We start from the raw sequence: 12,576 nt of genomic DNA on the forward strand, positions 1-12,576 counted from the left end.
CAGTGCCTGAGGCGTCATGGATGAGATATGAGATAAATTTACATGGACTACTGAGTCCTGTGGAGGAAAAGGGATGGCATGGCTACTCCCTCAAGCGGGGAGCACCTCAGAGTGGCCTGGCCACTCTCTCAAGGGGAGAGCACGCTGACCCTTGCCTAGACAGGCTTTCATTGGGCTTAATTTGCACAGGACTACAGGTACAGTTTATTAATCATTGCCAGGCAGTAAGGATCAAATGATAGATAGCATGCAAAGAACTATTAGGGCTTCTTCTGAGTCAGGGTCTATCAGCTAAAACTTTGGGAAACAAACTCTTTCCTGCTTGGGCCTTTATCACTTAACTGAGAGCATTCTTAGCAAAGCAGGCTTCACAGGATTTTACATATCCTTTCTCAGGCCTGATCACCCAGAGAGCCCACCCTTTCCAGCACAAGGCTGCACTGCCCTCTGTCATTGTTTCAGGCTTAAGTCAGACAAAGGAGGCAGATAACCAAGGAATTTTCAGAGACTTCTCTCAAACTCAGGGGAGTCAGGCTTCCTCAAAGCTGAGGGGTGAGGGTCCATCACCCCCTTTCTCTATAGCCCCCCAAGTCCTTCTCTGGGGCCTCTACATGATCATGCCTGTCTTAGGCTGTTCCCCCCTTGGGGAATCTTACCTGTCATTGGCTAACTGATCAAGCATTGGGGGCCAGTTATGAAAAAAGGAGCAGAAGAGGCGCTCCTGCCAGGAAGATAAGCTTTGTCTCCTTAGTGGCTTATGGTCCAAAGGTCTCTTACTCAGCCTTAGGCAAGGCCGGGGTTACAGCTCCTGAGACCAGGCAGGGAAGTTCCCAATAGCAGCTGCTCTTCCCCAAGAAGCTCTGGCATTGCTCTGAATCCACAGAAGCCTGACCACTGCTTTCTAGGTCTTCACTAACACAAGAGTGGTATAAGGGACTTGTCACTAATGGAGCTGTCTCCTGACCCATCCTCTAGCCTCTGATAAATACCATTCACTGGACACTTGACCTGTGCCAAGTACATGCTAAGTTACATGCTAAGTTAAGGGTCTCACAGTCTTTCATTTAATCCCCACACATCCCTCCAAGGGAATCATTAGCAACCTTCTTCTTTAAAAAAAATATATTTTATTAATTATTATTATTTTTTTTTAGAGAGAGGGGAAGGGAAGGAGAAAGAGTGAGAGAGAAACATCAATGTGTGCTTGCCTCTCATGTGTCCTCCACTGTGGACCTGGCCCACAACCCAGGCATGTGCCCTGACTGGGAATCGAACCAGTGACCCTTTGCTTCACAGGCCCGTGCTCAATACACTGAGCTACACCAGTCAGGGCAGCAACCTTCTTTTTACAGACTCAGAGATGTGGAAGGACTTGATCAAGGTCAACAGCTATTCAGTGCATACTCTACCTCACTACGTAGTAACGCCTCCCCCCTTTCCAAGTTGCTGGTTAAGTAGATATGAGAGCAAAAGTGGGTGTTCCACAGAGAGTTTCTATAATGCATGTGCTGCCTTAAAATGGACAAAAACTGCCCAGTGCATGAGAGAACCAGGCAATGGGAACGTGAAGGGAAGCCGTCTTATAGAGAGTTTCAGTCTGCCTCTGGAGGGTCTCAGGTGCTCCCAAGGTGAGTGGGAAGGTTTTGTCTCCTCCCTTCAGGAGGGGGAAGGAAGGGCTTTCATGCATGAGTGGCCCTTGCTCTGTACTGGCATATACCACATCTTCTAATCCTGGCACAGACCTAGTAGGCACTGATGTTACCCCCTTTTTATTAAGGGAGCAACTGGAGTTTTGGTGAGGTTGTGCCCCTGGGCCAGAGGTCCTACAACATGTGGTAGGGGTGGAAGACTTGATCTGTGGGGTCCTCTTCATCATTTCGGGGAAGGATTCGGGAAGAGGAGACTACCTTCCTGTGGGGCCGCTTATTCCTCAAAATGTGTTGCATCCTTAAAATAGTCATGAAGTGAAGAAGTATTGTAAAAGATGAATTCAAAAAGAAACATTTTGTGCTACAAAAAACAGCCTTATTTTGCAATTCTGTATCTTCTATTACAAAGGTATTGAGTAAAGTGAGTTAATATTTCCCTTTCAGAGATATTGTTATCATATCTAAATTATTGTGGAATTTTCCAATTAAGTTAGCTTCTAAATGATAACTTTAATTAGCCAGGGAGATAAGCTGAGTAGATAATGTGGAAATCTCATATAGCAAGGTCCAAGGTGACAGGTAAAGTCCCAGCGAAGGTGGCAGCTGCCTCCCTGAGGGAGGAGCATTGGCTGTGAGCTCCAGAAAACCTGTGCTCTCCACAGGCCTGTTCCAGAAGCAGGATGTAGGGGGCAGTGGGAGAGCCATCCTAGGCCTCCTGGAGTGAGTGCTACCACTAAACAAAAGATCACACATATTAGGCAATTCACATTTAAGAACATTCATTAATTCCACAAAGTCCTGCTGGACAGCAGAGACCAGTGTCATGTTGGGTATTGGTGACAAAAAAAAACATGGGAAATCATAGCCCCTCACCTCAATGAGCTCAGAGACTAACAACAGAGAAAGGAATACTAATAATAGTAGTAGTAGTAGTAATAGTAATAATAATTAATAATATGCCATGCTTGGGAGGCAGAATGGGTGAGACTGAAATACTATGGGCACTACTGTTGGAAAAGGAAGTGCCTTTGTGGTGAATGAGCTGGAAGACCTCAATCTTCCACCATGTCCTCAGGGGCTCATCAGTGAGGCTGGACCAAAACTTCAATTTAAATAATAACTGTACTAGGTTATAGCCTGCATAGTAGTCCTCACATTTCTACTTCCTAAATAATCTTTCAGACTCTCCTGCTCTCCTCTACCCCGCAGCCACTGCCCCCACTACTGTGTACCTCTTGGGAGCAGGCTCATGGGTCCCAACCCCTCCAATCTACCTCTCTGCTGCCACCAGGTAACCTGGCTGAGACTCAAACCCGATCATGTCACTCTCCCATTTAAAATGCACAGTTGAGCACAGTGCCTGGCATGTGGCCTCATTGTGCTACATCATCTTGTGAGTTTCCTGCCATAACGAAGAACCCCAGACTCAGTGGGAACAGAACGGTCCAAGCTTGGGCCCTCCCCACAAGCAGACCCCAAGACAAGGATTCAACTGCAAGTGGTTTGTTCGGGAAATGAAGCCAGGAAAGGCCAGCAGCACAGCGGGGAAGTAAAATGGGGAGGGAAGACATTAGGCCATCATGGTCACAGGCTGGGGAACTCTGGAGACGATGTGAATGTGCTGTGGGGTTATTTTGAGGGAGCTGGGGGATTGGCCCACCAGCTCTGCTCAGTCAAGGATGAGAGTTTCTCCTGAGAGGCATTAACTTCCAGGCAGTCCCATCCTGTCCCTTGAATGCAGAGGGATGCAAAGAGCCATAGGCGCTCACATTTAGAAACCTTATCTGGCAAGTGCGACACGTTAAGGTGGGACATTGATAGTGTCTATGACAACCCTCCAGAGATGGCTCAGCCCAGTCTAAAGGGTAAGTGCAAGAGATATTCAGTGTTGACTAGAATAGCAAAACTGAACACGTGACAAGCAATTGATAAAAACCACGCGAAATATCTAGTGAGGTGGGATGGTTTAGTAATGTCCACTTATAAAGAGGAGGCACCGCTACCACCATGCTAATTTCAAAGCCCTAGAGCAACACAGAAAAGGTTCACCATTAAATGTTAAGTGGCAAAAGGAAGGATGCAATAGAAACTGATTATACATACACTCTGGTTGTGCCTGGGTGAACCTCTATCTTCAAGGCAAGACACATTCAAAGGAATCACAAACAAATGAAAATATTTTAGGGTGATAGGACCATGAGAATTTTTTTACTATGTTGTCTTTTCAATTGAACAGGGGGCAAAGATTTACTAGGATTAATTAAAAACATCAGTTCATCTGAAGCTATGTACTCCCCCCTCCCCCACCACTGTTTCTTGCATCCTCTCCCAAATAAAATGTTGGCACTGAAGTCATGTCTCAGTTAGCTTTGGGGGAGACATGGACTAAAATGGTCTATTCTCAGGACTGGGATGTCTGGGCCACAGGGTGTGACCATCTTTATGGTTCTTTTCTTGGTTCTATATAAACCAAACTCCTCTCTTTCTGTTTTCATTTGCTGATCCTGAAAATTGGGATTTGGTGGCTCAGACAGCTGCACTGGATCATTGGAAACACATTTGCATGCATCCAGCCATCCCTGCTTCCTTCCTTCGTGTACACAGAGGTTCAGGCACTTTGGGAGTTGACATCATCAAGGCGGATTCTGTGCCCAGAGTCTGCAATTTATCAAAATGTAAAGAATGTGAAAATGGAATTTAGCCTGCAGATTTGAGTTCCTTATCAAATGCCTCCAAGCATGTTCCGTGAGCGACATAAATTAAGCCTTTATCCAGAAGATACATTATCTCTGTGTAGGGCCTTCCACATTATTTTCTGATGGAAGTCATTAGAAGCTTGGGTCCTACAGATAAGAGACTGGTTCTGCCCCATCTGTGAGTCAGCGAGGACATCAAATCCTGCCCTGGCCTCTTTCTGGCAGGGCTATGCCAGAGGGCTTGGAAGGGCTTCTGGGAAAGAGAAGGGGGGCAAGAGTCAGCCCCAGGGAGCTGGGCAATGGGGCCACTCTGGCAAATGTTCATTGCGTCCTACTATGTGCCAGCTATGAGATAGAGATTTCTGAGACATTATTTCTTCCGCTCAAGAAAGTCACAGAATAAGATAACCCATCGATGGATGAATGGAGGAATGAAATGTAGTTTATCCATAGCTTACAATGGAATATTATCCAGCCATAAAAAGGAATGAAGTGCAGACATGTGCTTCAACACATGAACCTTGAAAACATTACACTGAGTGAAAGAAACTAGAAACAAAGATCACATAATTGTCTGATTCCATTTATATGAGATAATGTACAGAACAGGTAAATCCACCGAGACAGAGGAGTGATTGTAAGGACTGTGCAGAAATAGGGGTGGGAAGCAAAAAAAAAAAAAAAAAGACTATGTTAGGCCTAAGTAACAACTTAACCTCAAATATTAGACTACTGTGTTCTCTAAACCATGTGGTCACCCTGCCATAAGAAACTGTTTACTTGACACCTTTTTGAAGGTTCCAGGGTTCTACCACATTGTAAAGCTCTGTCTCCAACCTTGAATTATTAATTTCTTATGTAGATTCTTCATCAAGTGTTGTTTTTGTTTTGATAGTATAAACTATGACCTTGGTGTCTCCCCCATGCCAACTCCAATGGCCCGTGTGGGTGTTTTCCTAAAGAGAAGGCATCCAGAAGAACTCTGGTACTAGTAGTTAAAACAATTTTCCCACCACTAAAGTAACATAGTAATTTTGGCAACTTTATTTAATTTTGAAAGTTACCATGAACAATAAACATTATTCAGGAAGGCAAACAAAGTTGGAGATTTATTAATTCTGGAAACCTCTTCATTTAATTATTACCGTATAAACATTTATTGAGTGCCAAAAAAATAAAAAGGAAAATGACTCACTCACTGATATGTGCTATAAGATGGATGAACTTTAAAGACACTGTGCTGAAGTGCCATGGCTGGTGTGGCTCAGTGGATTGAGCACCAACTTGTGAATAAATTTTTAAAAAATCATAAAAAAAAATAAAGACACTATGCTAATGTGAAAAGGGAGTGTCACAAAAAAGTCATCATCATATTGTATGATTCCATTTACATGAAGTGTCTGGAACAGGCAAATCCATAGACACAGAAGGTAGATCAGTGGTTGTCAGGTGCTGGGGAAGGAAGGAATCAGGTGTGAATGTAACTGTGCACAGATCTGGCTGCTGGCTGCTACGAACACTGAACTCAATAGATAGGTGCTGATGTAATGGAAAGTGGTTTATTTTCAGGTGCTGGCCACCTGGAAGATGGGACACATGTCTCAAAGTCCATCTTCACATCTCAGTGCAGGCAGAGGTTTTTATAAGGAGTCAGAGGGAAAGAAGAACAAAAAGATCAAGGGAGGGGCTTGAAAAGTTCTTGATGTGCAGATGAGAACAGTCTATTCTGATTGTCTGGTGATTATCCAACATGAGTCATCCTGGCTCCATGGTTGGAGGTCAGCAAATTTCCCAAAGCTGGGGTATCTGAAGGTCAAAATCTGTATCTTTCGAAGTTAGTTCTTAGGATTCTTATACAGTCATGCTGTTTATCTACAAGCTACATATCAGAGTCAGCATTTACAGAAACAATGTCAAAAGAATGATGGGGTGGGTTACAATTTCCCACTGTTACAATTTTCTACCATTACATCATTGATAATGAATTTCCGTTTGGTGTGATGAAAATGCTCTAAAGTTGATCATTGTGATGGTTATACAATGGTTATACTAAAAGGCATTGATTTGTATACTTTAAATGGGTGAATTGTATGACATGTGAATTATATGTTAGTAAAGCTTTTATTAAAAAATAAAAACAGAGACTTCCGGCCAAGATGGAGGTGTAGGTAGACACACTGTGCCTCCTCACGTAACCAAAATAAGGACAACAACAACTTAGAAACAAAAACAACCAGTACCGACAGAAAATTGAACTGTATGGAAGTCCGACAACCAAGGAGTTAAAGTACACACATTCATCCAGACAGGTAGGAGGGGCGGAGTCAGATGACCAGGCAGAGGGGGGTCGCTGCAAAGTGGTAGCTGGCAGACCCCAGGCGTTTAAGGCAGTGGCTGGCAGACCCAGCGAGGCAGCGGATTGTGGAGGGGTGTGGAGCACAAGGTGGCTGGTGGAACCAGGCAGTCCCACATTCACGCGCAGATAAACTGGGAGGAAGAACTGGGGAGTGGGACAGACCTCGCAACCCGGGGTCCCAGCATGGGGAAATAAAGCCTCAAAACACTGATTGAAAACACCTGTGGGGGCTGAGGTACTGGGAGAGACTCCCAGCCTCCCAGGAGAGTTCGATAGACACACAGGGTCCTGAAATGTACACAAACCCACCCACAGGAAATCAGCACCAGAAGGGCCCAATTTGCTTGGAGAGAGTCAGAGAAGTGACTGAAATCCAGCAGAGAGCGGAGCAAGTGCCATTGCTCCCTCTGGGACCCCTGCCCCACATACAGCATCACAACTCAGCGACCTGGGTTGCCCCACCCTAGTGAAAACCTAAGGCTCCACCCCTCATTGTGTAACAGGCACATCAAGACAAAAAAAAAAATGGCCCAAACAAAAGAACAGATCAAAACTCCAGAACAAATACAACTAAGCAATGAAGAGATAGCCAACCTATCAGATGCACAGTTGAAAACACTGGTAATCAGGATGCTCACAGAATTGGTTGAATTTGGTCACAAATGAAATGAAAAAACAAAGGCTATGATAAGTGAAGTAAAGGAAAATATACAGGAAAATAAAGAAAAAAATAGTGATGGGAAGGAAACTGGGACTCAAATCAATGGAGTGGACCAGAAGGAAGAAAGAAACATCCAATCAGAAAAGAATGAAGAAACAAGAATTCAAAAAAATGAGGAGAGGCTTAGGAACCTCCAGCACATCTTTCAACGTTCCAACATCTGAATTATAGGGGTACCAGAAGGGGAAGAGGAAGAGCAACAAGTGGAAAACTTATTTGAACAAATAATAAAGAAGAACTTCCCAAATCTGGCAAAGGAAATAGACTTCCAGGAAGTCCAGGAAGCTCAGAGAGTCCTAAAGAAGTTGGACCCAAGGAGGAATACACCAAGGCACATCATAATTACATTACCCAAGATTAAAGATAAGGAGAGAATCTTAAAAGCAGCATGACAAAATGAGAGAGTTACCTACAAAGGAGTTCCCATCAGACTGTCAGCTGATTTCTCAAAAGAGACCTTGCAGGCAAGAAGGGGCTGGAATGAAGTATTTCAAGTCATGAAAGGCAAAGACCTACAACCAAGATTGCTCTATCCAGCAAAGCTTTCATTTAGAATGGAGGGCAGATAAAGTGCTTCTCAGATAAGGTCAAGTTAAAGGAGTTCATCATCACCAAGCCCTTATTATATGAAATGTTAAAGGAACTTATCTAAGAAAAAGAAGATAAAAAAAACATGTACGGTAAAATGACAGCAAACTCACAATTATTAACAAGCACACTTAACATAAAACCAAAAACAAACTAAGCAAATAACTAGAACAGGAACAGAACCACAGAAATGGAAATCACATGGAGAGTTAGCAACAGGGGAGTGGGAGGAGGAGAGAGGGTGAAAAGATACAGAGAATAAGTAGCATGAATGGTAGGCAGAGAATAGATAGGGGGAGGTTAAGAATAATATGGGAAATGTAGAAGCTAAAAAACTTATATGTATGACACATGGACATGAACTAAAGGGGAGGAATGTGGGTGGGGGGTGTGCAGGTTGGAGGGGAGTGAAGGGGAGAAAATGGGACAACTTTAAAAGCATAATCAACAAAATATATTTGAAATAAAGAAAGACAAATAAGAACAACCATTTTAAGACACTGAAAAAAATAAAAACAAAATTCAGAGGGGATAAGCATATTATACAAGGCAAGTTCCTCAAAGCTTCCAAAGGAAGTGAGATTTGAGCTGAATTTTGAAGGTGGTCAGGGAAGGACTAGGGAGAAAGTGGTTCCTGGCAGAGGGGTCAACACGGGAGTACACGGAAGTGTTAGAAAAGGTCAGTAGCAATTAATTAAGATAGTTAGGAAGAGCTGTGACTTTGAGCTTGGCAGGGGAGGGGGATGATGGGCCCATGATATATTTTTTTAATTTTTATTTATTTGTTTGTTTGTTTGTTTATCTTTAGAGGGGAAGGAGAGAGGGAGAGAAACATCAATGTATGGTTGCCTCTAGTGTGTCCCCTGCTGGGAATTGACCTGCAGGGAACTGGCTTGCAACCCAGGCATGTGCCCTGACTGGGAATTGAACTGCAATCCTCTGGTTCACAGGCCTGCACTCAATCCACTGAGCTACACCAGCCAGGGCCCATGATATTTTTTTTAAAATAATTTATAATTTTTGAACAGGTTATACATTCACGTGGCACAAAATAGAAAAGCTTTAGAAATGTGACCAATAAAACAAAAGTTTATTCCCTTCTCTGTCTCCCACTTGCCTCATGCCCCCACCCACTCACTATTGCCAATCTCTGTATGTCTTTTATGAGATATACACATACAAATAACTCTCCATATGTGTTTTAATGTAAAAGGCATTATTCCATTAACAATGTCTCATACTTTGCTTCTAATATAAGCAAAAGTCTTAGAGATCCTTCCAAATCTGTATACAGAGAACTTGTTCATTTTGTATTGGATATGTAGGATGTACTGCATTTTGTTAACCAATTTCCTGTTAATGGACACGTAGGTTGTTTCCAATTTTTCCTTCCCACAAAATTCTGCAATAAATAACCTTATACGTGTGAATTTTCACGTATGGATGAATTTACCTGTAGGTGAAACTCCTGGAAGTGGAATTGCTAATTATAGAGCTTACGCTTAAAAAAATTTATTTTTCCTCTATGCCTTTGAGTGACAGCTGCCCCTGGCACAGTCCCAGGGCAAGAATGCACCCAAGGGTTTTTCTTTCAGTACCAGCTTTAAAAAATTTTTTTCTGAGTTCAGCTTTTTATTGAATGTGTTACAAAAGAGGTTTAGTCAAAAAGACCCAAACCTGTGTCATCATCAGACTCCTCAGATTCTTCCTTCTTTGCTTCCACATTCTCCTCCCCAGCTGGGGCAGCAGTGGGGAAGCCTACGCTGCAGCTGAGGCTATCCATGTTGACACTGGCCAACAGAGCCTGTGCAGCAGGCCTGGCCTGCAAGGTTTAACATTTATACCCTTAATGAGGGCACTGATCTCACCCTCCATGACCATCACCTCCTCGCTGTGCAGGATGAGGTCTGAGAAGATGTAGGTGAGCTCCGAGACGGAGGCCATGGTGTGGGTGGGTGCTGGGCCCGCGCTGCTGGGCCCGAGCTGCTTCACGGTGCTTGTCGACAGACAAAGTGAGGGCCTTGCCCCCTGTGGCCCTAGCTTCCTAGGAGGAATCAGCACTTTACTAGCAGCTGGGGAGAGGGGCGTAAATTTTGATAGATACTGTCATGTTGCCCACAGGAGAGGTTGTGCCAATTTATTCTTTTGTTGGGAAAGACAGCCCGATTCCCCACATTTTGAGACATGTGTTTGGAAATGTCTGGGGCCAGTTCACACAGATCATTGTATGCAAGGCTAAGAAACTTGAACTTGATCCACAGTCCACTGACACCCACTGGAGGGTTTAGACACTAGATGTGGATGGGCAGGTTTGAAGTTTTTAGAGCTTATTTCCATGATAATATCAAATAAATTTTGTAGGAAATATTACTCTCTAACAGTCATGAGTGGTAACGTAATGGATCAGAGAGGGGAAAAAGTCTTCTTTAGGATTCAAGCCGTGCTGGACAGAATGTGATTATCATGTAGGCACAGTGGCCATTCTAGACAATAAGACCGGATGTGAGTGCAACCTGTTTGTTTTTTTTTTTACAATCCCATAACTCTGACTGTTCTGCTATTTTTTTTTTATCACACTCTTCCCACATGCTGATGGCTTCTAATGAAGCATTTGGCCTTCAAGGGAAATGATATGAAACCAACAGCCAGGAATTTTTTATCAGAAGCTAACAGTTGACCAGATGACAAGAGGACAGGTGATATAGCAGCTTTAGCTTGCTCTGGAAGACCATTCTGGAAATTAATTGTATTTGGAACCAGCATTAAACAAAGAGCTGGGGGAAGCAAAACTGCAGACACATTCATCCTGAGTCTTTGTTTCTCAAACAAGAGGTAGTCACTATTATTTGATGCAAAGAGAGAGGGAAAGATGGATAGCAGATGGTTGTGAAGGCACTGGCGTATGAAGGACTGAGAGCCAGCTTCATCCAGAGTCTCCAGTGGTGGGTGGTTCAAGGATGAGCTCAGCAGGCCTGGTCCTCCTGGGGCTTGCTCTCAGGTTTATGGCCGCTATTGCTAAGCCAAGGGCAGCGTTTGCTCTAAGAGCCCCAAGTGACTTTCAGAGACTCTTGCTATGAATTTGTGCTTTGGGGCTGCTCCTTCTATGATGCCCAGAACTGGTGTGAGAGGCGAGGCGGCCATTTGGTCTTTATCCATGATGAAGGCACCCAGCAGTTTCTACAGAAGCACATCTCTCAAGACAGGGGACAGTGGGTTGGGCTCACAGGGAACTCAGCTCTGAATGGAACCACAGAAGGTAGGTGGGGCTGTGATAACTGTGTTTCACGGGAGCCTGCGGCTGCTGTTCTCACCACTGTGTCCTACGCAAAGCTCCACAGAACAAATTAATATGCCCCATTCTCATGGCAAGGAAACCCTCCTCTTTGGTTGTTTGGTGGATCAAATAAAATAATTCGTGCACAGTATTTAGCACAGAATCTGGCAGAGCTGACACTCTAGAAACTTGCACTTCTTTGCACATCCCTAATAATAATATTAGCTATGAAATATTTGTTTCTTACTAAAATAATGTACAGCACTATCCTGAGCACTTCATGTCCATTATCACATGGAATCCTCATAATAACTGATAATAAAATTATCAGTTGTCCCTATTTTACAGGTGAGAAAGCTGAGTCTCAGGAAATAATTACTAAGCTATTTTCAAAGCACTTCCACACCCCCACCCTCACCCCTATGAGACCGAAGCAGGTCAAGTGCTTCACATGGCCCCATTTACATTAGATAGTCTCATTCGAATGGTTCTCCTGGGAGCTCTCACTTATCTTTTACTCTGGGAGGGCTGCTTGCCCCAACCCCAGCACAGCCAGGCGAGCCCTTCTCTATACAGCTGTAGGACCTGTCCACACCTCTATGAGAATCCCTTTGGTGTGACTTTAGTTATGTAGGTGTCTTCCTCCCAGACAACAAGCTCTTCAAGGGAAGGAACCATATCTTGCCCAAAATCACCCCCCCAACCATGCGTGTATGTATCAAAGCATGGGCAGATAAACCGTCGCATTTAATCCTTACACCTGCCCCATGAGGTAGGCACTGTGACTCTTATTTTGTGGGTGAGGAAAATGAAGCCCAGAAAGAGGGACAGGCTTGCTCCAGGTGACACATTCAGGGAGGGGAAGTGTCCTGCCATCTCATACTGCTTAGTGAAAACTTCAGGGTTTTGGAAACAAGAAACTTAGTCTGGGCTAAGCACCTAGAGAACTATACCAGAGTGGATGGAAATGCTTTAATAAAGGAGCAGATGGGCAAGCTCATTTTGGGATATTCACAGCCAATAGATGCAAATTCTGCAATGTGTCTTCAGGCAATATCTCTTGAATAGTTTCTTACTCCGTTGATGCAGCAGTATGTGGGTTTCTGCATTTTGAACGTCCATTCATATACACTTAAAGGAGTTGGGTCTATTTAAAATCTACAGGGGACAGATCTGAGCAGGCTGATATGTAACAATCTTCAATAGGTAATGTTATTTAATGTTATTTAAGAAGCGAGGGACAGGATGCTGAGTGCAATATGACGGCATCTGAGTAAGCAGATCTCAGGCAC

The 12,576-nt window shown here is 43.8% G+C and overlaps 2 protein-coding genes and 1 pseudogene across 3 annotated transcripts in view; 1 reads left to right on the forward strand and 2 right to left on the reverse strand.

Annotated features, from left to right (window-relative positions):
• BCO1 (beta-carotene oxygenase 1) overlaps positions 1–12,576 on the reverse strand; it is an 88,426-nt gene that overhangs the window by 34,325 nt on the left and 41,525 nt on the right. The gene's annotated exons all lie outside the window — the stretch shown is intronic.
• On the reverse strand, positions 9,668–9,954 carry LOC128627630 (60S acidic ribosomal protein P1-like; annotated as a pseudogene).
• Positions 10,968–12,576, forward strand: part of LOC119047016 (polycystic kidney disease protein 1-like 2) — a 78,406-nt gene continuing 76,797 nt past the window's right edge. Inside the window, 2 exon segments of the mRNA XM_053666783.1 lie at positions 10,968–11,057; positions 11,059–11,265. Coding sequence (XP_053522758.1) covers positions 10,968–11,057; positions 11,059–11,265 — 297 coding nt within the window.

The sequence above is a fragment of the Artibeus jamaicensis genome, unplaced genomic scaffold (genome assembly GCF_021234435.1).
Source record: "Artibeus jamaicensis isolate MK-2021 breed Jamaican fruit bat unplaced genomic scaffold, CSHL_Jam_final contig_464, whole genome shotgun sequence".
Lineage (NCBI taxonomy): Eukaryota > Metazoa > Chordata > Mammalia > Chiroptera > Phyllostomidae > Artibeus > Artibeus jamaicensis.